Source organism: Nanorana parkeri, unplaced genomic scaffold, assembly GCF_000935625.1.
Source record: "Nanorana parkeri isolate BGI_ZX_2015 unplaced genomic scaffold, ASM93562v1 scaffold69, whole genome shotgun sequence".
Taxonomy (NCBI): domain Eukaryota; kingdom Metazoa; phylum Chordata; class Amphibia; order Anura; family Dicroglossidae; genus Nanorana; species Nanorana parkeri.
The window spans coordinates 1,852,362-1,877,624 of record NW_017306337.1 but is presented as its reverse complement, the minus strand read 5'-3'; the positions used below and the strand labels follow the sequence as shown (position 1 = coordinate 1,877,624).

Below are 25,263 nucleotides of genomic sequence, written 5' to 3'. Positions count from 1 at the left end.
TATATATAAATTTACATTAGTAAAAAAAGAAGTCGGGGTATAAAGTCTTTGCATCATGTCATGACAATTTTGGAATAATAACTAAAAGAGAAGATTGAATGCTGCAATACCCTGACTTCTTTGTTAATCCATGTAAGGAATTGTGGACAGATTCCTGTATTGAGAACAACGATAAGAAAAAGGTTGGAGTGTTGTGCATCTAACTGATTGAGATGTGTGTGTGTATCTCTATATGTATATACTGTGTAATATAAATATACACACATATATAATGTATTGGTGTATGTTTTTTGTTCGCTGTGGTCTGTGCACTCTTCTCACATTGGAGCACAGATTTTCTTGTTACCACTATTATGCCTGAAAATAGATGTGCATTTAAACAAAAATACTAAAGGTGAATCTGAAGGGTTCTGTTATCCATTTAACAGGTCAGCTTCAATCTCCTGCACAGTTGGACTGGGACATGCTGGTTGATGCACAGTACCTTTTCTCTGCATCTCCTGCAGCTGAAGGGAAAAATGTGGCATCTGCAGGGAGCAGTGATTCTGGCTGGCAGTGTCGAGCTGTGATCCATGGCTATATTGCTGGGAGAAGTCATTCTTGGGAAACAGCTGTAAACCTAGATCCTCTTCTTTGCACTGCTGAAGAGGAAGGCGGAAATCATACAGAGATTGAAAGGTGCTGTGACCTGCATCAGTTAGCTGCACACTCTGTGATTCAGGACAATGAGGACATGGCCAGGAGTGAGTGTGACATTGAACACGGTGAGTAATGCTTCATGTGATGTAATTGGTGGCATAATATAATCTGCACTATAGCTCAGGTGCTAAAACTCCTGACTTTTTATAGGGTCCTCTCGTCGATTTCGCCTAAAAGCCATGCAGTCCAGTAAATCATGTTCACAGGTCTCATCCTTTACCTGCCATGTCCCTGTAGACCCCACCACTCAGGAGGCTCTCCCAGGACATAAAATTGTATATAGAGGTATGCAGTAATTTTAAATATATGTGCAGTTTGTGAAGTCATTTACATTTTCTGAGGTTAGTTTACCTTTATATATCTAGGGGAGCAAAGTAGAAGAAGCTGTAGGTCAAACTCCACAAGATGGAGCAATGCAGACAACAGGGGCTCTGAAAATATGGATGACCTATTTGAAAACGGAGGTAAACCACATGTTGACCATACATTCCCTTTTTCACTTTAGTGAAAGACATTTGCTAGAAAGCTTGTACACTGTAGTCTTCCTACTACAGTAGAAGCAATTAAATGAGAGTGGCATACTAGCATAGCTCATGTAGGTCTGCATTTTATCATTCATTTTTTCGAGGAATTTTGACCATCCAGACATGGTTTGACAAGGTAAAATCGCAGGCAGCATCTGATGCAGGGCAGGACCTGTCACTGAGAACAGGGTTCTGGAAGTAGTTCACAACCACTTACTGGTTGGGTCCTTAAAGGTAGCTGCAAGCTACACTTATCTAGACATCATCTTGTTATAGCAAGTCATGACTGTATTCAAAGTGGGAACAGACCACTTCTGAACCAAACCGATACAAAGCCAGAAAGCGTTTAAGGGTAGCCAACATCCTATTGGGGCACTTCTAATCTTTATTTAGAAACTGGAAAAAAGTAGGTGCGAAAGAAAAGTATTTCCGGCCTTAGGGGTCCTATATGGCCCAAGGCTGGAAACCACTGGTAGAAGCAAGTGTACCTCCTGGGACTGCATTCTCTCAGGAGAAAGAGTCAGGTGGCGATCTAGTGGAACTATGTTGCTTGACTCCTTTTAGTGCTGCCAACAAAACACTATAAAGCTTAACTTCTGCCACAAGGGATTCACCGGTGTGTCACTAACTGAAAACACTGTACAGATACACCCGTCTATATGCAGTTCAGATGGATGAATTAGATTGTAAGCAATAATGAAAATGTCAAACTTTGTCAGATCTCTATGCTAAAGCCAGAATGAAGACCATGGCTCTGCCTCAAGGTCTGCCTAGAGTGGTTCTGGCTGTGGAATTGGGGGAGTGGGTATTTGGCTGCAACAAATGCTGCTGAAACTTGTTTATGCACTGCAGTTCACCTATACCTGATCACAAATGTCTTGCCTTTTTGTGCAGAGTGTGGCCAAGTGTTTCATATTCAAGGTCAAGATATATACTGTATATATTATTATAATGTGGGAACTGAGTTTTAAGTGTTCACCCCTGTGTCATAGGCAGACCTCCAGTATCTCCATCATCTCCACTAAGGCTGCCCTCTGAGAATGGCTTGGAAAAGCTGGGAATCCAAGAAGGTATGTTCACCTGGGTATAATGTCACTCAATGGCCAGTGTCCAGGGAATCACCCAGCCTTAAAATGTACAAATTGTGATTTTTCCTTGTTTCCTTCTTTTGGATATGTGTGGCTAAATTTAGCCCAAGAATTGTAGAGGGAAAGGGGATGTTGAGAGAAATCTGGATGCTCTTTTCAGGAAACCATCTCTCCTTTTTGTTTGGTAAAAAATAGTCGTGTATAAAGGAAACCGCATGCTGTCCTCATAAAGCTGTATCTAGTACAGTGTTATATCTTAAAGGAGAACTATGAGGAGTGATTTTCACTCACCTCATAGTTCTAGCCGACCTGTGACAATGAGACTGTCACAGGTCGGCTCAGTAGATCGGGAAGTGAGCGAACACATACCGGCGTTCGCTCACTTCTCGATCCTGTCACGGCCCTCTGCCGTGGCAGGGGAGGGGCTGGATTCCCTCCTGCCCGCTCCGATCCTCCAGATAGGCAGAGCCAGCTGTCACTCACGCAGCTGGGCGGATCCAGACATAATTGTCGGGACCGGCTTCAGCGTCTCAGCTAGTTTGTGTCCTCCCGTTACCCTAAGGAGAACTATGGGGAAAAGCCCTAACCCCATAGTTCTCCTTTTAATACAGCCCTGATATACCTCAATTTAGGCCTGTGTCATGTGTCAAGCATAACTTCGGCTATAAATAACAAGATGAAAATAAACAGCTTGTTTAAAGATAATGTAACAATATTTGCTCCAATATTTTGCTTTAGTCCAGAGCTGTTCCCCACAGTACTTTTTTTTCTGCTAGATGTCCTCATTCCGGCATCCAGCATCATTCAACTGACTTCTCTGAGCCCAGGTTGTTCTGGACTCGCCCCAGCCTGTGACTAGATAGTGGAAGGAGAAGCAGCACAGTGATTTAGATTGTAACCAGGGTAGTTGCGCTAGGATATATTTACAGAAATTAACCAGCTGCAGCAATATCTATCAACGTGATCAAGTGTAAGCACCCCGGCTTACACTTGAGCACAGTGATTTACTCACCTCTTTGTCACGCTGCTTTCTCTTCCTATCAACATGCTTCTTCTAAGCACATAAACTGGTTGGCTTTTTTTACTGCTTCTTCCTGTCACACTCCAACCCTGGTGTACATGGACTGCAAGAGGCTGATATTATTACTGATGTATTATTGATTACAAAGCTGCATTAACTTTTGTTTTTTATATCTGCCTGGAGTTCAGCTTTAAATACTACAACACCTGTAGGTGAAAAAGGGCAGATGCTTTCATTAATTTTCAATATATTGGTTGTGAAATTACTGTTTCCAATTCTGTTAAGGGTTTCATTTCCAAAAAGGTGTTGAGTTTATACTACATATTTCTTATATATGATATGCCCAGGTTTGTACTGCTTCATTAATGAGTCATTTTCAACCTAACTTGTGCTCACAAACATAAGGGGACATTGAGGGACACAGGAATTCAAAAACAGGTGTGCTATACTGCCACCTTAAAGACTGGAGCATGTAGGGCTAGCCTAGAATGTGACCTTTGGGCACTAGGTGCTGCATTGTGGCGCGTTCCAGACTTTTGTGTACTGTTGCCCCAAGTGTGACACTCTCTTTAAAAACTCACTGAATACTGCCACCACCGGCTCTCACTGCGGATTGGGTTAAGGCTGAGGGATCAAGGGCTTACATCATCCACTAAGTGGAGTGCTTCTCATGCTCTCACATTCAGCCTGGCGGAAGCACGATTGCACTGCTGTTCCTTCTCTTAAAGCACCATGTTGATTTGTTTTAGGTCCACTGTCCACCTACAGTGCCTCATTCACTCCTGGGTGCTTGAATCGAACGGGTTTGTGAATACTTGAGCATTGGCTCACATTGGGCCTAGTTGCTGACTGCCACAGGGTGCAATATGTCTTCCCAAAAACACACTCAAAGTCCTGCTGCAACGGGTGGCCCCAGTCCATAATCCCCAAGTGGTTCAACACCTGTAATTTTGTTTAACTTGGAACCCCTTGTTTTTAGGGTCATGATCAGCTGAGTGTTACAGCTCTGTTGGGTGGAGCTGTGGTCTCCACCATGTCTACAGGGAACTTTTAGCTGTTTGTAACCAATGGCTGAAGCATCCTCCCTAGTGACATTCCTATTGTGGAACCCTTGGACAATCTTCCTTGAAGAGTGTACACTTTCTGGAGTTTTGCAGCTAGAATTCTTTTGATGGGCCCAACTCCTGCAAGCGGTGACCGGATGGGTCCTCATAAGAGTTTACTTTTGGTTACCAAAAGGTGAGGCTGTTTAGCTCAACAGGGTCGGTGAATCCTTGTCTGTCAGCGGAAATTCCCTCTTCCCTTTTAGGGGCTTGTAAGGTGTTAATGGATTATCCTCCTAACATCACCTCTTCTCCTTCCTTCATTGACTTGTGTGCTTCTTTTGCCCCCCTCGGAACTCGGGAGTCTTGGTTCAAGCAAGATTTTGAGGGTCCCTATGGACCAAGAGGTCCCTGGTGTGAACCCTCAGTCACTTAAGGACCACCCCATTAATCCTAAGGACTCAATTTGCAGGGGTTTCCCCCATAGCTGGGGTGTGAGTCCAGCTCCCCAGAGCAGTTAGTCTCTGTCTTTTCTGTAAGTCACATGACCTGGGCTCTGTTGGCGATAACTGCAGTGCTGTGAAACCTTCACATCTGGAAAGGTTTAACAGGGTGAGCAACCTGGTTCCTATGCTGGATGTGGTGGAGAGTGCTACTCTCCACAGCATGGTCTCTCTTAAAGACACTGCATTACTTTTAGGTCCTCTTCAGTTTGTAGCCTCCATTTCACAGAAAGATTTGCGCCTCATCTCGTGCACAGCAGGAAGAAACCATTGATGGGGTGCCTTTTGTTCACCTAGTTTGTCAGCAGATAACTCTGAATACCTACTGTAGGAAATTCCGTGTGGGGGTAGGGTATGGCCAGAAGTTGAGGCTCCTGCTCCATATCTATGGATGATTCACTGGATCATGCCAGGTCTGATGGTTCTCAGTTCTGAATCAAGAAGGCAGGTCCTTCAGGGTTCCTTGTCAAATACCAGAGACACCATGGGGTGTTTTAGTGGATGGGTCCCGCTTACCATCTTAACTACATGCACCATTCTTGGGTGGTAGTTTGTCATCATTCCCGTCTACCTTTTGTTGGGGCTATCCTTTTTGCACTCCAACCCCCCCATCTAGCTGACTCCAGTGTGGTACCCTTAATTGGAATGGACGTCTGCCCAGTTGACCTCACTTTGTTCCTAATATCTGCCTTTCACGTACAAAAGATCAGAAGTGTAAAGCTTTTGTCCTTTTTCTGTGGACCTGTTTTTGGTCCTGGGCAAAATTCCCAGGGTTTAGTTGACAACAATCTGTTGTTGGCCTCTTCTTTCTAGTTAGGTGGTAGGCTGTTCCACCTGTTGAGTGGTTTTGGTTTACAGCTGCTCTTGGTGTGGGCTCAGTGTTTCTTTTGGGTGGAGCCATTCCCCTTGCTGGCGATTTTTCTCCTGCCCTGGTCTGAGAATCAAGTTGATCTTCTTTGGCCTTCCTTGAACAGTAGCAGATTGCCGTCCTGCAGGGACTTCAGATCTGGTTTAAAATGAGGCTTTATTTTTTTCCTGGTTGTCCTGTTTTAGAATGTTATTACTCACCCTGTCAGTTGGACTGGTTTTGGACAACCCTACTGTTTCTGAATTTCTGTCATTCAATGGACAAAAAAATATTGTTGTACTTGCTATAAAATTTAATTTTTTTGGGTCCATTGAGTCCCACCCCACTTCTTTGTTGGACTTATGTATTGCTTTCTCACAAAACAGGCATGTTGGTGGAGAAGTTGTACAGGGGCTGGCTTACAACTTTTCTGTTGACCTCCTGAAGGTGGCAGGATAGCCTGACTTTCTGAATACCTGTGTCCCTCAATAGACTTTAAGAATAAGATGTGTACTTACCGTAAATTCTATTTTTATTTACCATAGCTCTCCAAACTACCAGCGCTTTTGGCTCACAGAAGTCTTCAGATGCATCCTTGACCTCTAGGTAACAAGTGTTCTTATTCTACAAAGTTATTGCATTGATGCCTTATTGGTGATTGATTTAAATTTATTCTACAACTGTGCAGAATAAGTGTGGGGAAGAAAATACGTAGCATGTCGGGGAAGCTGTCTCCACTGAAACCATGCTTAACAGGAGATAAAGAACCAAACACTGATTGTGTCGTACAAGACTATTTACCACTGGTGAGCTTTAAAGTGATGTTTTGAAAAATTACAATGAATAATATTACTTCCCATTTATATAGACTTTTTTTTTCCCCTCATAGATAAGCATACAGTTCGCAGAGGGTTTTTTCAGCTTGAACAGCTCTTTTTCCAGTGTAGTGCAGATCTCGCTTCAGCGCCTGCTTCGTACTTCGCCATTCTCCTGTCATCGTGGGAGCCTAATTCCTGTGCCTGAGCCTTGCCCTTCAGAAACTGGGGACTATCTCAAAGTGGGAGCCCCAAACTGTAAAGGCGGGTCTCAACCTGAAGTCCCAGTGACGCATGAAAACCCTTTTCTACCAGTCTATGCCACATCATGCCCTGAGGCACTTTGTCATCAAGCAGACAGTGGACGGGGATCTGAGACTGACCCGTGTGATACCTCTCCATGTCCTTCAGAGACGGGAGCAGAACTGGACACAGATCTTGAAGGCTGTTCCTGGGCTACAGCTGTGGCTCTTGCATGGCTTGAGCATCGCTGTGCAGGTTTCTTTACAGAATGGGAACTGCTTGCAGCCAAAGCAGAGGGATGGCTACGGTCACAGACATTTCCTGATGGGCTGCAGTTGCCAGCTTTAAAAGGGGCTGCTCGTCAACTTTTCCTCCTTCTTCGTCACTGGGATGAAAACCTAAATTTAAATATGCTTTGCTACAAGCCAGGTGATGTTTGAGCCAATTTTGATAGCCGAATAAATGCATTTACCCATCACTGGCTATTGGCCCATCAGACTGCTGGTGGGACATGTTGCAGGTGTGGGGCTTCTTCCCCTAAATGAAAGCCATTGTGAGACAGTTGTTTATTAAGTGAAAAGAAGCAGTTCCCTTGTTTATTAGCTTAAAAAAAAAAAAATATAAAGTCTATACTTCTTCTTTTCCTTGCACCCTGAGACAATCACTCCTTAGAAGTGTTCTTTGTACCCTAACGTTTTAGCAAACATGATTTTTAGAAATGCATCATTTCTCAGGGATGCAAAAAAGAAAATCAGTCCTTCTTCTTTCGAAGAGTCCTTGTGGGAGGTGTGGATTCCAACGGACTTGTTTCATCTGGTGGAACGCCGAACCACAAGTGCAGCAAAATGGCTCCATGACAAAGATGAAGAGCGCCTGAGCTCATAGAGGTAGATGGAAATGTATTCCAGGAAAGCTCAATAAGGCCAAGGATAAGGATCCTAGAAATGCATTAGGAAAATTGTAAATATCTGTTGAGAGAAGAAAACATTTCAAGAATCAAAAACACACTTACTTAGCAAGTCCTGGTAAGCCGCTGGTGTTTGTGCACCACAAAAGATATGGCAGAGTGTGGAAGTACCAGACATAAAACTGGTAATGCAGAGAACGGCTGAAAGTGACACCCAGAAAGTTACTGGAAAATAAGACAAAGATAATCTCTTGGAGAGTTAAGGAAAATGAGGCTTCAGAAGCTCATTTTTCTACTGTGGTCATGTAAGCGGATGGAATTATAATTTGTTACAAACACTTCATGAATTATCCACTTGTATTATTAGGCCTCAAGTATAAAAGATTAAATCTAATTTGGGTAACCATTTTAAATGTTTTTTTATGTGCAAATTAAATATTTCTAAATTATATATTACTTTGAGCACGGATTCTGTATACTTTCACACCTCTTCTACTTACAAATAAAATTAAATCTATTAAATCGTTTTTATGCACGATTCAACACTTTTACCCAAAATTCACATTTTCCCCAACTAAATCCCATTTGAAAAGTGTGAATCATGTGTAAACAAAGAGACACCTTAGTTCAGCACCCATAGCATCAATAGAACTATTACTCACAGAGGTACACTTTGCAGCACACTGTGAAGCTGCCCAAATCACTTCCAGCGTGAAGCTGCTTTATGGCGTACATCAGCAAAAGAGTTAATACTAACATATTTGCACAGAAAATGCATTGCTGATTTTACGTTACTAAAGAATGTTGCGCATAGAATTTCAATTCTGAACTAAAGCACAAGCAAGAACCTCAAAGTATATGTATGGGCAAAAGGAATAATAAAAAAGAATGTGCAGACCATCTTTGCAGTACATTTACACTTCACTGTGTTTTATTCTTAAATGCTGCAAATACAGGAAAATAACTGGTGATCACACCGCAAATTGAATGTGCTCCTAGCTTTCTGTAGAGAGCTCACAGTACTGCGCTAAAATTGCAAACAGCGGGAGCAGCCCTGCCCGATTCACCTCTGTACTACAGAGCACTTTTCCCTATATTAGGCAGATAAGATCTTCTGCAGTGCTAACTCACATCCTGTCCTAGAGGGAGACAATGCTGCTCAATCATACAGTCCAATGAGCGGGCTTTGTCAACCAAGGACAGGAAGTGTTACTGGTAGATTACGACGTAGGAAAAAAAGCTTCAAAAAAATATGCACCCATTACATTTAAGAACTGGTAAGCTGCAACATTTGTTTTATTCTGTTCTTGGGTTTAGATACACTTGAACTTTCTGTAAGGATACTGTTTGCTGAAAGTTGGTGTGAGCGAGGTTTCCTTTGTGCTGGATCCTTCAGAAGTGTAAGAAATCTCTGCCCAGACCTGCAGGTAATAAAAACAGTAAAATTATTTTAAAAAACACACACAAAAATCAAGCCCACAAGACCACTTTTCACTCTACCTGTGCCAGCGGTAAAAGCAGAACAGTACAAGGCCAGCCAGATGTGCTGTGAGTAGAGCCAGGTGGAAAGCCCTGTGCTGGAACACATGCTCTGGGAGAAACCGCCAGTTCACCGTCCATTGGTACAAAAATTGTCTGCCAAAATCGAAGGATTGTATAAGATACCCAGTAGGATTTTCTAGCAGAAACGGGAGGGCCAGGATCACCTGTGGTATCACATAAGTAGGAATGTTACAAAAAATGTTCTTTGAAGTCTCACTCCAACACATGCCTGATTGTCAGTGCCTAAAACATGTTATTATCTAAGCTGCGATTAGAAGACTGGAGAAAAAAAAAAAGAAGTAATTCCAGGTATGGTGAAGCATACAACTTACTTGCTCTCATCTGCAGCAAATACCCACCTTTTATTTGCTCCATTCAGCTCCTAGGAGTGGAGAAAATACTTGGTACTTCCAGGCATAGCATGTGACTTACTCCCTTTCTACCCATAGGATAGTACTGGTGCCTGGTACAGCACTGTCACATGGGGGTGTGGAGAGTCCTCATCTCCATTTAAGCTCTGACTAGAGGAACACTGTGCTTACACATGGCTCCCTTTCCTCACCCTTAGTGGCTGAATGGAGTTCTGGGGACTAAAATAAAAGATGGGTATGCACTGGGTAGGGGGGCACGGCATGTGTAAAGTACAAGTTAGCCCTAAAAAAAATTAAAACCCTGAATGGCAAAGTGACAGTCTGACGACCACTCCCAACTCACCTTCACTACACTGCTCCACTAGAACTGCCATGAAATACCTGTCTTTTTGGGTATAGTGGAGCATGCAACTTCCTCCCATTGTGCAGTGCTCAGACCCGAGTGGTTGATTGCCAGGCTAAACATGATGGAGGGGCTGGCATCATAAACTGTGTATCAGAGTTTACACAGGGTTAAAGGAAATCTGTTGTAAGAGAACACTGACCACTTGTTGAGAATGCTAGTTCCCTGGCTGTCATGCTAATGCCGAGTCTGTGGCCCACAAGTATAAATCTAAAGAACTTGGCACTTTTCTTTTACTCATTTACACTATGCTTGTTCTAGGTTTCGGACTCAAAGCTACAGACACAGCCAAGCAACCTGTATGTTTAACAGGTCAGCAGTGGCAGTTCCCAATATTCTCTTGTGACAGTCACATTAAGACTGCAAAGCAATGGAAAAGTTAGTTATCCGTAGGTTGGGAGACGGGTCTAAAGAACGGGTAAACTGACAATGTCTCTGTAAAGCGAGGCATTTTCAATAAACATTGATATGTGAACTAACATTAAGTGTTTGAGATTTGCTCAGGACTCCTTAAAAAAATAAAAAAATCACAGGATTGTTTCTAGTAAGATAAAGCAGGATAGATTTCCTATGGCCTCATCCAGTTACATGGAAAAACACAAAAGGCTTGTACAAAATACTGGTAAACATGGCATAATTCAGGAAGACCAGAACAAGGTGAATTCTGAATGGTATGATATGGGTATTCACCACTTTGCGCTGTTTTATTGACTCTGAGATGTCTTAGGCTTGTCTGAATATGGAAGGGATCTCACCTGAAGAACAGCACAGATAAACAATTTAGGAATTGTTCGCAGTAGTCCAAATCGGCAGAGGAGGAGATACAGTAGTCCTGGAGCTAACAGTAGTATGTTCATTTTGACAGAGACAGCAAGGCTGTAAGATAAGAGGCGACAACTGTAAGATTCTGAACAACCAAAGATAACAATTCTTTGAGGAAAGCTAGTCATACACTGGTCAAATTTCAGGCAACTGCTGCTGACCTGGGTGATATTTGACCAGTGTGCAGCCCCTCAAGAATCAATCAACTGCAGTCACTGTTAGGATATGGACAGTGACACACCTGTCAAAATCGATCAGACAGACAGACACACTGCAAATCAAGACTTGAATGGGGAAGAAAAACAAAACGGTATTTGCAGCTTTAGGCTGACCCCTGATTGCCAGCTATATTTCTAGAGGCGGACAAGTCTACTAAGCATCTATGGTTGACATGATAAACAGTACAAATGGTGCACAGGGGCGTGGAGTTCCTATCGCTCGACGCCTGGCACATGTAGTTTTTTTTTTCTACATTTAACCCTGCTTTGGGCAAGCAGCAGGGCTAAATGTAGAGGGGGAACAGTTTTGTACAGGTGATCTTGAGCGGTAAGCAGTCCGATTCTCACTGCCCCTCCCTGAACACCACAGTAACAACATCTGATAGAACACCAGCCGCTGCCTCTCTGCCTGTGTCCCCAGCCCACCATCTGTCACTGCCCTCCACTGCCTCTCTCCCCACCTGCTGGCTCCCACCCCGCCGTGGTCTTTGGGGTCCCCGGCAAATTAGATCAGGTTGGAGGGTGGGGAGCAGAGCGAAAAACGTCTGTTCTCCGCTCCGTGTGCGCACTGACACAGGAAAGCTGCACTAGCAGGCTTCCTGTCACAGGAGAACGAGCACAGTACTGTGCTAGAACTCCTGTATTGGAAGTGACAGATTCAATAACGAGAACTTGTCACCTTCAAATGCTATCACACAGGGGATTGTTAGCTCCAATGTGATAGCAATAAAGTGAAAGGAAAAAAAATGTAAAAAATAAAATAAAAAATTCAAAATGTGAATAAAGAAAATAAATGTAAAAAGTAAAAAAGGAGATAAAGAAAAAATAAAACCAACCCTGCTGCCCCCACCATCTGCATGTGAATAAACGCATGCACAGGGCATTGTGTGTGTGTGAGCAGAGTGGTCCCATATTGTGGTGGCCCAGGCAGCAACGCTCTCTAACACGCACAATGTGCATTAAGGTGTGACCGTGCAGCAATCGTGCATGAAACCGCGCTGATAGCCGGGCAGTCACGAAATAGCACACCACCGCCGATTTGTGCTGGTAGTGCCATTATTCTCTAATGGCACCCCAGTCCCGCCAGGCAGATTGCGCAGTTTCCCGCAGCAAACGCTGTATGCAACCGCACATGATCACGGGCGTCCCGGGATCGCCCAAATCTGCACCAGCTTTAAGGGGTATATTCGCTTTCCCAAGTAATTTAGGAAAATGGAATTACCCGCACAAATCTGGCCCCCCTCTGCCTCCCTGCTATACTTACCTTACGGTGAACAGTCCTTCCCATTCGCCAGTATGGGTGTACTATCTGTACCTGTTCCATGTATTCTGAATTCAACTCGCAAATTGCAAGCACTCGTTGGTCAGCGCAGTCACCTGACGGCACTGACCAATGAGTAGATGGTCATGAGGGACAAGCAGATGGTCATGAGGGACAAGCAGATGGTCATGAGGGACAAGTAGATCCGGCCCCCGCTTTAGTCCTTGGACAAGTAGTTTTTTAAAATTTCCACACCCCTGTGCACATCTGATTGTTCACTCTTTACCATAGGCAGTGGGTATGGCACCACTCACGGAGATATTACAAGCTTTAAAATGTCCTTGACCTCTGACTGCCTAATACATCACCTACCAGAACATTACCGCCCAATAATTGCAAGCCATGCACAAAAATCGGAATCAACAAATGTCTTTATTGTGCAATTAACCCCTTCGTGACGGGAGACGTACACTGTACGTTCCGAAGTGCCTATACGACTGGCCTCGTACACTGTACGTGACGAGTTATTTAAGGCTCTGTAATGCCGGTAACCGCTGATTCTCAGCTGTTACTAGGGACGTCCCGATACCGATGTTAGTACCGGTATCGGGGCCTATACAGGGTATTTTCAGGAGTACTTGTACTCCTGAAAATGCCCCGATGCCTAGATCAGATACCGGCCGTTTAAATTTTCTAACTACCTTCGGCCCCGCCCCCGGAATACCTCTCCACCAAACGACCCTCTCGGGTACAGCTGGCTCTGCCCCTAGATAGGCAGAGCCAGCTGTCACTCACGCAGCTGGGCGGATCCCGTCATCTAAGTCGGGATCCGCTCCGGCGTCTCAGTATACCACGAGCTGTAGCTCGCGGTATACTGAGCTTAGGGTAAGGGGAGGACGCTAGTTTGTGTCCTCCCGTTACCCTGAGAACTATGGGGAAAAACACTGACCCCATAGTTCTCCTTTAATTAAATAGTTAAGCTTTTGTAAAAGCTTCTTTCTTTCATTAATGAAAGAATGAAGCCATTACATGCAAATACAGGAGCGCTAAATAGCGATCCGGTATTTGACAGCTGAAAATAGCAGAGAGGTAGTAGAGTGAGTCAACTCTCTGCTATTAGTTTTGACAGCTCATAGACTGGCCCCATGTCTACGATACATTTCAGGCACAGATATTACATTGTAGCTCTTTGCCTGAAATGTATCACTTCTGATCGTCTAGGCACCATCAAAGACCTTTAGTGAGATCTGAATATGGCATGCTGTCAGGATCAGTCTCTAAGGCTGGGTTCACACCTAGGCGTATTGAATATGCGCGTTTGTCGCGCGGTTCACGTCGCACGTTTTTACCGGTGCGACAAAAGCGCGTTTCCGTGGGCTACTTGGCTGTATCCCAATGGAAACGCGAGACCAAAACGCCCCAAAGAAGTACATGTACTTCTTTGGGCGTAGGCCGTTTTGTATCGCGTGCGGACGGGCGGAAATACGGCAAGGTGTGAACCAGACCCATTGAATACAATGGGATTGAGATGTTTGAGCGTTTTGTAGAGCATTCATCGAGCGTTGAACGCGCTACAAAACGTTCAGGTGTGAACCAAGTGTAAGGTTATTATTAGCTGTTCCTAAGTTTGGAGCAGCCTAATAAATTAACTTTTTTAAATTTTGGTTATTATCAAGCAGTCATAGTGACTGCTTGATATAAACTGACAAAAAAACAAACAAAAAGTATTTAAAAGAAAAGTGTAAAACAAAATTAGGAAAATAAAAATTATATAAATATATTTTTTATACTATAATTATTATAAAACATTTAAAAACATAATAATAATCAAAACTTGTGAAAAAAGTGTTTTCTTCTAGTGTCAGCTGATCAGTGTGTTCAGCCAATCAGCTACAATACAATGTACACAGTGGAAGATTTGTTAATCCAGGCTAAGGAGTGATCCTTCATTTTTTTCTTTTTTGTGTTCAGCCTGCAGGCTGAATGATGAAAATATCTCCATGTGTACCCAGCTTTATAAACAACAAATGTTTGATAGCGTAACTAGAACAGACTTGTCCAAAAAGCTAGAACTGCCTACTCCTTCTAGGAATTATTTAGATCACTTCCTAACTGAAATGGTTTGCACTGTGACTGTCTCAACCCTATAATCTACCATATCAACAAACACATTGTTCCCCCTTCTGCCACAGAAATTCGTCTCTATAAAACATGTCATTGCATGTTTTACAGGAGTTTTCATTTTTAACAATTCAAACAAAAAGACAGTTCATACTCTTTGTTGGCCAGCTAGCAGTTGCCTACCTGTAGAAAAAGCAGCCCCAGCTCCAGCGGTCTTGTAATATCAGGTTGATGGACAGGAATAAGATGACCATTGCCACAGGGTCATTGAAGAGCCGAAGGAGGAAGATGGAGTGGACACGATATGAAGCGCAGCACATGAAGAAAAACACATAGGGTGGCACCTAGTAACACAAGTATTGGTTAGAAATCATGATCTCTCCTAAAAACTGAACACAACTAGTGTCATCCATCTCACCTTCTTGGTGAGAATGTAGATACGGAACACAAGGAACAGTGTGAGTATGTACAGCACTGCAAAGATATACTGTGCCAGTCTGATGTTGCTCCCTTGCTCAGTTATGTAATATAAAGCACTGAAAATGTATACGAATCCAGCCGGATACCTATTCCAATACAGAAACACATCTTTAACTTTACATAAGAAATCGTTGCAGCCAGTTTCAAGTCCTCACATGATGCCCAATGTCTCATTCCAGTCCTCTTATATTTTATTAACAAGTGGCCCAGGGACCATGTCTCCGCTCCGCCAGTTCTAGCCCCAATTCCCCAGTCACACCTTACGTTACTGCAATAGTAAAGCAGATCTGCAAAGTGTACCAACCAAAGAGGTGCTGGCAAGAAGTCTTCCACAGCACAGCTTTTGATGACCCTCGGGCTCTTCTTTTATAAATTCCACCCTTGGTACTCTCTGAAGAACTGGAAGTTCAAATACTTTACTACTGTGAGGGTAAATCTGATCTATATGCAACTACAAAGTGATGCTCTTTGAGACTACAATTCCTTATCGTCAACTTAGTAGTTGGCGATTTCTGTTCAGTTTTCGCAATCCCTCCATGTAGCAAAGATTGACGCCTCATAGGCAAACTTAGATCAATAGAATAAAAGACTAAAGTCACCCATGCAGCTTAGTACATAGAAGAACTTTCATTTTACCAGTTTGTGGTGGCCTCTAACATTGACTCAAGTGCAGAACTATTCTCTCTGGTGATTGGGGCCGGTACGTTCACAACACCCTCTGTGAAAATGATAATTCACCAATAGGACGATCCTTCCAGGTCTGATTGTCTACATTCTTTGATCAGTTTGACTTGTTCCTTGCACATGGGCGCATTCACCCATCAAATGTGGAGAATCTACACCCTGACATGTCACATATCTGCACAAGTAAATACATACAGTTGTCAGCAATGAGTGTAAATACAAATTGCCTTTTCATATAGCTACCTTTATATAGCACTGGCCCGTAAGGGCCCATTTACACCACATCCAGATCATCTCCAGACCAGATTGTTTCTGGTCCCAACATGCATCCTAATGTGTTCCTATGCTATTGCTGGCTTCTGTTCACACCAGCGCAGTCCGTTCCAAAGCAGACCAGAAAAATACTGCTGGTCTTATTTTGTCTGGTCTGGAATGCACTGGAACTGCAGACAGGTTTACAACTTTTTCTGGAACATATCTGGTCTGGAAAATGGTGTGAACGTGCCCGAATGAAAGCAAATATCTGACTGCTTGCTCATGTCTATGGCCGTCTACTATCGGAAGGGGAATATCAAATAGGTTAGAAAACCTCTGCCGATCGCTATTGTTCCCCTTGACAAAGAAAAAAAAGGAGAAGAGGTCTGCCTGCACCATTTACTTCCTCCCATTTCTGCACTGACATGTATTTGCCAGACCTGATCTGACAAGCTCATGAACCATAGAACATTGGCTGAGCTGATAGTGATCACATAGTGACCACCCTTCCAACTACATTTTAGCCCTTTCACAGCTGTGTTCTTGCGCATTTCCCACCCAACAAGAAGAATCCTGCTGTTTTCACTAGTGCCCTTTCACATCCGAGCATTGTGTCTCTTGTAGATTGACACTGGTCACTTGAAAAAGGTTTTCCAGGCAGAATTGTAGTTTTGGGTCCACAGACCTAATGGGTACACCCAACAATGTGCTTGTGTGCGGTTTTCAGGTGCTCTCACGTAACATGGTGCCAAAACCACATGACTCTGCTCCTGTATTGCTAGTATTGCATATGAATCACCTATGTGTGAATAGGGCAGGTTGGAGCTGCCTAGAACCCCTGGATGATGGATCTCCTGGAAGTATAGTCAATCAGCTGGATTGACCTGATGGGGGGGGGTCATCAAAGTTCAGCCTCAGATCCCCATCAATGGAAGACCATGCATAATCCCACCGTGGCTGTCATACTCACACCAGGGGTCCGGTCTCCCCCTGGAGTTTGGTATAATCGTAGGTCCCATTCAGCACACCTTCCACCTCATCCATGTAAGCCTTCCAGTCTATCTCTGTGTCTGCAGGGAGAGAACACAGGTTAGTATTGACCACATCGCTCACAGGCAATGTATAGACAACGAATGACACTCACAGGGGACCCTCTGGATGACCCAGTGTGTGACCCCCAGCTCCAGCAGGCACAGGCACACTCCCAGCAGCGCCGTGTACCGGGGGTCGATCAGGACCTGCATATAGTTGACCCGTCCCCGGCGCACCGTCTCCATTAGGCTGAAGCGGCCCCCGCTTGTCCCCCCAGGGGGGCCCCCTCTCTTTCGGACACCAACAGCCGGAGACATCTGCACGCACCGTCGTCACACAGACACCGGCCTGGCCGGAAACAGGAAGCTGTGCTCAGGGGATAGGAGAAGTCCGGGGATAGAAGCGGCAGCGTGAAACGGGCGATACACCGCTAAGAGCTCATTGTACGATGACGTGTGCTGTGCGCTCCGATGTTACACGTGGGACGTATATAGAAAGTAGAGTTGTCTTCAGCCACTCCAGTGTGAACACTGACCCCGCCCACCGATGACATCTCCGGAGAGTGAGTACACTGGCCCCGCCCACACGTGACGCCTCTGTACAGTAAGTGGAAGCTGCACGTGTCACCGGCGGCATGTACAAGGAGTCGGGGTATTGGGATTCTCGCTATGAGCGGGAGAGGGAGCTGCCTGCTGCCGGAGGACATGAGTGGTTCGGCCTGTACCCGGACTTCGCTCCCCTAGTGAGGAGACAGCTGCGGCCCGGATTGCGAGGACTGGTGCTGGGTACCCATGATTTGTACGACTACGGGCAGAGGGAGGGTAATGGGACGGGAAGATCCTTCAATGGTATCCACCTGCAAGAGGAAGTGAGAGAGAATCTAAGGGTCCGTTTAGGGCTGGTTCATAATGCACTGCTGGGTTGCCATTTGGAATGAGTGCCACTGGGAGCTGTGTTGGGGTGCAATTCAGAATGAATAGCGGTGCACCCTAGTGTGTGTAATGGAATGCACTAAACACATATATTGTGCTTATAGTGAGAACCAGCCCTTATATAAGGAGTGGGCAAACTCTGTCCCTCCAGCTGTGATTAAACTACAAATCCCATGAGGCATTGCTTAGATTCTCAGCCACAGGCATGACCCCCAGAGGCAGATGCATTATGGGATTAGTAGTTTCACCACAGCTGGAGAGCCAGAGCTTGCCCACCCCTGATCTAGATCTATGCAATTTTTTGTATCCTGACAAGTAGATTGGGGCTCTCACTTTATTTTTTAATTTACACACCCCTGATATTCTATATAAACTGTTTTCCTCCTGCGATAGATTTTGTTCCAATAAAAAGTAGGGCTGCGGAAATTAACGATTAATTTCTCGATTAATCGTTAAACTTTTTGATTGATTAAAATTATTTTGATCAATAATGAAAACACTCACCTCTCTGCCGGCTTCCGGGAGTCCCGTCGGAGATGCGATGACCTCACGGACATCAACGTCACCGGACTCCTTCCCCAAGTGGCTCTGTCGGCTAACGAAGGGAAGGGGGAGGAGTCCAGTGACGTCGATGTCCGTGATGTCACCGGACTCCTTCCCCCCTCCTTCCCTTCGTTAGCCGACGGAGCCACTTGGGCCGGTGAGTTTGCCCAAGAAACTTTCTGCACGAGCGCTAGCCAAGGCATTGGCCTATACACATACAGCACAGCAATGAAGTAATAAAATGAACTAGGATCACACTAATCCAGCACGTTATTATTCTGAGTTGCCATATTGAGTGGGGCACGTGAGATTAATAACGTGCTGGATCAGTGTGATCCTAGTTCATTTTATTACTTCATTGCTGTGCTGTATGTGCATAGGACGATGTAGTTGAATCTGTATGTGCGTTATAATTGATAAAAAATGTTTTCGATTAATTGAACACGAAAATTTTAATCAGTACCAGTTCTAATAAAAAGTCATAGAAAGAAATGTGTTAAGATAATCAACAGCTTCCCTAGTGATTGGTAATGTTTGACTTGTTCTTAATTTTCTGATGAAGCGCATATGACCAGTGCTTTGTGGGTCTGCTTTATAGATGGGGAATCTTGGGAGAACATTTCTTGTCAAAGGGGTTAGTTACTCTACGGATGTAGGCAGCTGAACTTGTTTGCTGACCCCCAACTTTTGAGTCAAAATGTGAGCCTGTCCCATTTCATGACCCCTGTTGCTTCTGTAATGTAATTGGTGGCTTAACTACCCAAAGGGAGACTCTTTAGTGCTGGGAGGACCTGGCTACTCCTTCATTCCATGATCATATTAATGTATGCTCAGCCAGAGTGTGAATGTTTATGAGCCAGCCGTGAGAGCCTCGGGGGAGTTGAATTATTCCTGACCATCCAGCTGCCTTTAGAAAATCCAGACTTCCAATTATTTGACACATACACCGATGAGACATAACATTACGACCATCCGCCTAATATGGAGTAGGTCCTCCTTTTGCCTCCAAAATAGCCCTGACCCATCAAGGCATTGACTCAATTAGACTTCTGAAGATATTCTGTGGTATCTGGCACTAAGGCCCGGTTCACACCTGGGCGTTTTGTAGCGCGTTCCTACGCTCTGCAAAACGCTCAAACACCGAAATGCCATTATTTCCTATGGGTATGGTTCACACCTGGGCGTTTTACAGACCGTATGAACGCGCTACAAAACGCCCTACGCCCAAAGAAGTACAGGAGCTTCTTTGGGGCGTATTTGCCATGCGTATTCATTGATATACAGGCAGGAAACGCGCATTTGTTGGGCTGTTTTACGTGAAGAGGTGTATTCGCTCCGCAACAATGTTCAGGTATGTGGCACGTGTCAAAGTAACACCCACATGAATGGCAGGACCCAAGGTTTCCCAGCAGAACATTGCCAAAGAACCACACTGCCTCTGCTGGCTTGCCTTGTTCCCTGGTGCCGTCTCTTCCCCAGGTAAGCGGCACACACATCCGGGCATCCACATAATGAAAATGTAATTCATGAGACCAGGCCACCTTCTTCCATTGCTCCGTGGTCCAGTTCTGATGCTCAAGTGCCCATCGTAGGCTAATTTGGTTGTGGACATGGGTCAGTATGGGCATCCTGACCAGTCTGCAGCTACACAGCTCCCTACGCAACAAATTGTGATGCACTTTGTGTTCATAATTGCAAATGTCCAATTGCACTCCAGACCGGAATCCCACAATAATGCAGTAGGGTGCTGGAAAGACATGTGAATAGCGCCGCACAAATCCAAACATAGAAAAAAATGGTCATCCCCACACAAAAGTCCAATGAATCAAAACTCTTTGATGTCAGACACACATGTGTCACGTGTAGAAGCAATGTTTCGGAACTTAAAATGGTCCCTTCATCAGTCAAATAAACAGTGTTTTTTGCCTGATGAAGGAACCATTTAAGGTTCTGAAACGCTGCTTCTGCACTTTGTTCAGACATCTTTCTATCAGAACCAGCATTAGATTTTTCAGTATTTTGAGCTCCAGTACAGATCTGACTTTATGGGTCAGCCTTTGCTCCCTAAGTGCATCAGTGAGCCTTGGTCCACTGTGACCCTGTTGCCGGTTTACCAGTTTTCCTTCCTTGGACCAGTTTTGGTAGGTGCTGACTGGGAAAATCACATAAGGGCTGCAGTCTTCTAGCCATCACAATTTGGCCCTTGTCAAAGTCGCTCAAATCTATACACTAGCCCATTTTTTTCTGCTTCCAACACATCAACTTCAGGGACAAAATGTTTACTTGCTGCGTAATATACCCCCCCCCACTTCCAGGGGCCATTGTAACAAGATAATCAATGTTATTCACTTCACATCTCAGTGGTCATAATGTTATAGCTGATCGGTGTGTATTTTGAATCATTTTTGAATGTGTAAATTAAGGTGCATGTTCGCCCTGTACAATTCAGAATCAATTTGTCCATCCAATGGCCCATGCTAGAGTACCAAAATAACTTTGTAAATGTGGTGGTACAAACTAGGGATTCATGCTGCATGGATGATCAGCCTTACCAGCACATTGCCTGACCTTTTTTCCAGGAGGACTATTAAAGCGAAACATATTGGGTCATCTGTGTGGTTTTTGTCTTGTTCCATGTGTATTAAGTGTTTAATTTCTTTTCCATAGGATGTGGCACCAGTTCACTGAGCTCTTATCTGTATAAGGAAGGTGTGAGCCCCATCATCAGCATTGATTACTCTCCAATTTGTATAAAAGAAATGACAGAGAGAAATGCTGGCATTCCTGAAATGAGCTGGATGGTAATGGATGCTCGAAAGCTTCAGTTTCCTGATGGAAGCTTTGACCTGGTTATTGAGAAAGGAACTTTGGATTCAATGATGGTGGATGAGAAGGACCCTTGGAACATTACCCCAGCAACTGTTAGCTTAGTAGATGAAGTGCTGAATGAGGTGAGTTCATGTGCTTTTTTTTATTTATTTAAGGATTGTACTGACCAAAACTGACTTCTGGTTGAACGTGCATGAGTTTCCACCTAGTATGAGGGATAGCAAGACATCTGCTCATCATCATATTCCTCCTCTTTGTTACATATCTGGGAGGTAAGGGCAGAACATGGACTTTTAACCCTAATTCTCTATTCACCATAGAAAATGAGAGGATAGGCATCCATTACACACAGTCCAACAAGATGCAAATTCACTGTGTGTGATAACTTTTTCCATCAGTCAGGGATAATCACTTTTTCCCCCTAGGAAACCTTACATCAACCAGTTGCAGTTGATATTTGAATTAAAGTGAGAGAATGATTCACGTGAACTGTTGGATTTAATAAATTGTTGTATTTGTGTAACCCAGTCAGTTCAGTATGCAAAGCTTATTATACAGTTTTAAACTGTTAAAGTGACACAACTCAGGAGTTACATTTCAAAAATACATTCAAATGCTTAATACAAATGTATCTTATTTGTGTATCACTCGGCTGTAGATCCTCAAATCATCTCTGAATTCATGCTGACACTGTCCTTCCTTCTGGAGGGGGGCTACTTTTGTTCCCCTTGGTCCCTGTGTGTGTTGTAAAGTAGCCACCACTCCAAACTCGCTCCTGTGATGGACTACAATCTCACGTTTAGTTTACTAAATTTGTATTGAGATTGTAGCCCATCACAGGAGAGAGTTTGGAGTGGTGGCTACTTTACAACACGCACGGGGGCCATGGGGAACAAAAGTAGTCGCCCTCCAGAAGGAAGGACAGTGTCGGCATGAATTCAGAGATGATTTGAGGATCTACATCCGAGTGATACACAAATAAGTGGAATTTTTATTAATAGTTAAGGTACTTGAATATTTTTTAGATTTAACTCCTGAATTTAGTGTCACTTTAAGGTTTTACCATATTTTATTTTTGTATAATGTATAACTGTTAAATTATTTGTTGCATTTGCTATATGCAGAATTGTAAATTTGTTTCATGTTCTGATTAAAAAATTTATGAAATAAGAAGCATTACCTTGCTGCCATCACTGTTCTCTCCTCCAGTTAGCAAGCTCCCAGTGTTGGGCTAACAGCATTGTGTCATGTTCAATAGAGCAGTACAGAGCCATCATACTGATCTCTCTCCCCCTCCCTCTCTCTCTCTCTCTCTCTCTCTCCCCTCCCTCTCTCTCGCCCTCTCTCTCTCGCCCTCTCTCTCTCGCTCCCAATAATGTAATGAAAGATACAAGCTTTTCTACCAGCTATATTTAAAATGCTTTTTTTTTTTTTTTAACAAGCTCATAACTGGATTAAACTGTCATTATTTCTTGGTTTGTGCACTAGGTGGTGCTGTTTGTTTGACAATGCAGGACTTTTTAAACCTTGCCAGAAAATATATTCTAAAGATTATCCCTCAGTTTTCATGCTCATATTTGTTTTGTTAGCCAATATGTTGTGAAACCCTTGATTCTAAAATCTTTACATTACTCTGCATGCAGCCTAATGCACAGTAAATGGGTAAGTATAGCTACAGACTTGCTGTAATCTTTTATTAGCTTTAGCAAAAAACCAACGAGCAACATCTCCATGTTGTTCGTTACTGACTTTTTACATTTTTTTTATTATTTATTTTTTATTATTTTATATTCACTCCAATCAATTTTCAATCAGCTATGGCGGTCTTCTGCAAACTGGCTACCTTTTAAATACATGTATTAAAGGTAGCCAATGTGCAGAAGACAGCCATAGGTTATCTGTTCTCTCCTCTTAGTTCTCAGCACGTTTTTTGCAGCATTGAAATGCCAAGTTCTCTCCCATAAAGCAGTAGCAGAAGCAAAATAATTAACCATTAATTGATCCCCGGAGTCCTGAACGTGAGTCTTCGAGATCCTGCTAATTTCTGAGTAGAGCTTTTTTCTTTTTTTAGTTTGGTTTCACCAGAACAATTTGGAATTTACAGAAATGATACCGCCTTCCTAACACCAGCCTCCAAAATGTTGTAGTTTGTCTATGTATATGTACAAATATATTGTTATACATATAAAATCTCTGTCAGTCCCTGTACACACATGGGTGTCCCGTGAACTTGTGTCAAACGAGCACAAAAGTCCCCTTTCACACATGGGCGTTTCGTGAACGCGTGTTAAACTCACACAAAAATGTGTAACACGTTGCACAATTTGCAACACGCAATACTTTCCCGTATTTGGCGTGCATCCAGGGACCCATTGAAATCAATAGGAACACGTGCCAAACAAGTGAAACCATGATGCTCAGGTGTGAATGTGGACTCAGGCCTGATAAATCCCAGGAGCCAGGTAGCCATTGCTCCATACAATTCAGAGCCGGAACCTAACTCTTGAGGTTTTCTGTAGTTGTTTCCAATGGATCTGGCTCCTAAAAGTAAATCTTGGCAACAACTAGAGAAAACCTCAAAAACTAAGGGCTCCCTGTAAATTTTAAGAAAACTTGGCTACCTTGTTCCTGGTTTGGATTCGTCCAGTCCTGATGGATCTAAATAATATATACACGGCTGGACAAATCCCAGCAGCCAGGTAGCCATTGATACTTCACGATAACTGCTGGTGCCCAACTTTTGGGTCTTTCTCCAGTTGTCAATGTAACTGGCTCCCTTTAAGTGAGCCAAGTTGATCTGTGAAGTTCTGTTTGTGCTTTCATTAGGACTTGTGACTTGTTGCTGTTCTGTGTGCATTCACCATTTGCATGGCTGACAAATTCACAGTGGAGGAGTAATGATGGCCACTGAGCCTGCCTAGCAGCTATGAATATGCAGGTATAGAATTTTGTTTGTCATTGTAAAGTTTCTATAGACCATTTTCAGAAGGAAAGTTTCAAATCTTACAGCACTCAGTGTTATATTCTCAACTTGTGGTAATGACCTGTGACCTTTTCACTAAGCGAGGGTGGGGCTCTTAGTACTCAGAAAATCTGTGGCTGTGTGAGTTTCCATGGTGACAAAGGCAGTGTTGTCTGCTTAGGTTGCCATGGAAACTGCTGCCTGGAGGCATCTTTTTAGTTGCGCAGACACAAATGCTTTTCCTTCCTCACGGAGTACCATACTGTTTTGACACCTGTATTGTGTTATGTTGGATGTGTTTGTTATGATTCGGCTTGCTTTGCATTAACATAGTTTGTCTGGATATTACATTTTGATGTGGTTTGTTTCATAATTTTCATGTCTGTTTGTAGGGTTGTTCACCTAACATGTTCTGTTTTCTCTGTCAGGTTAGTCGGGTCCTCGCCCCCAGCGGATGCTTCATTTCAATCACATTCTCCCCTCCTCATTTCCGTACCCGACACTATGCACAGCCTAAATATGGCTGGTCTGTGTCATGTGACACTTATGGAAGGGACTTCCATTATTTTCTGTACACTATGCTGAAAGGAGGAAAGTTGACACACCGTGATATTGAGAGAGGACAAAGTCTTCATAAGCCACGTGTTATCCCAGACGCAATGCCAACAATATCAGAGTACGAAGATGAGGACTTCCTAAGAGAGATCCAACTATGAATATAAATGACAATTTCAGAAAACTTTGGTGTTAATCTGAACTAATGTCATTGTATTGACAAAACAAAAGGATGTAAGAAATTGAACTGTTCACATCCAGGTAGATGAGGAAACAGATATTCATCAAAGCGCCTTTGAATCTGTTGTAGGAAAAATATTTTATGTACATATTGTTACAACACATTGGATCAAACTATGATTAATGCGGTAAAGAGTAACTTTGGGCAAGAAGCCAGTAATTGAACAACTTGTCTCATCAAGGAAACACTAACTGTATTGAAATTATAAAATCCTCTCCATTTACCTTTTTCAATCAGTTTTGTAGAAATGTATTATCATTAGGAGTTGAATGACATCCTCTTGCAACCACCTTCATGTCATCCAGTGTGTGTGGAATTCTGC

The 25,263-nt window shown here is 43.5% G+C and overlaps 3 protein-coding genes across 4 annotated transcripts in view; 2 read left to right on the top strand and 1 right to left on the bottom strand.

The window, feature by feature from the left end:
- VWA5B2 (von Willebrand factor A domain containing 5B2) overlaps nucleotides 1–7,268 on the top strand; it is a 32,975-nt gene extending 25,707 nt beyond the window's left edge. The window contains exons 15-21 of the mRNA XM_018576548.1: nucleotides 429–764; nucleotides 850–984; nucleotides 1,065–1,163; nucleotides 2,216–2,293; nucleotides 6,271–6,331; nucleotides 6,414–6,531; nucleotides 6,615–7,268. Of these exons, the coding sequence (XP_018432050.1) occupies nucleotides 429–764; nucleotides 850–984; nucleotides 1,065–1,163; nucleotides 2,216–2,293; nucleotides 6,271–6,331; nucleotides 6,414–6,531; nucleotides 6,615–7,223 (1,436 nt within the window). The 3' untranslated portion in view covers nucleotides 7,224–7,268. The remainder of the gene's footprint in view (nucleotides 1–428; nucleotides 765–849; nucleotides 985–1,064; nucleotides 1,164–2,215; nucleotides 2,294–6,270; nucleotides 6,332–6,413; nucleotides 6,532–6,614) is intronic.
- Nucleotides 7,269–7,356: 88 nt separating this feature from the next.
- On the bottom strand, nucleotides 7,357–17,388 carry ALG3 (ALG3, alpha-1,3- mannosyltransferase). Of its 2 annotated transcripts, XM_018576549.1 has the most exons (9): nucleotides 16,992–17,388; nucleotides 16,818–16,917; nucleotides 14,847–14,994; nucleotides 14,612–14,772; nucleotides 10,762–10,882; nucleotides 9,191–9,396; nucleotides 9,035–9,111; nucleotides 7,796–7,940; nucleotides 7,357–7,721 (listed from the first exon to the last, which is right to left on the bottom strand). In XM_018576549.1, the coding sequence occupies exons 1-9, from the start codon at nucleotides 17,194–17,196 to the stop codon at nucleotides 7,535–7,537; spliced, it is 1,350 nt and encodes a 449-aa protein (XP_018432051.1). In that variant the 5' UTR covers nucleotides 17,197–17,388; the 3' UTR covers nucleotides 7,357–7,534. The 2 variants fall into 2 exon arrangements, with proteins under 2 accessions (XP_018432051.1, XP_018432052.1); XM_018576550.1 differs by lacking the exon at nucleotides 7,357–7,721 and having other exon boundaries at nucleotides 7,821–7,938.
- A 106-nt stretch (nucleotides 17,389–17,494) lies between these two features.
- LOC108804686 (endothelin-converting enzyme 2-like) lies at nucleotides 17,495–25,006 on the top strand. Its single transcript, XM_018576529.1, has 3 exons — nucleotides 17,495–17,664; nucleotides 21,022–21,305; nucleotides 24,574–25,006. The coding sequence occupies exons 1-3, from the start codon at nucleotides 17,514–17,516 to the stop codon at nucleotides 24,859–24,861; spliced, it is 723 nt and encodes a 240-aa protein (XP_018432031.1). The 5' UTR covers nucleotides 17,495–17,513; the 3' UTR covers nucleotides 24,862–25,006.
- The last annotated feature ends 257 nt before the right edge of the window (nucleotides 25,007–25,263 follow it).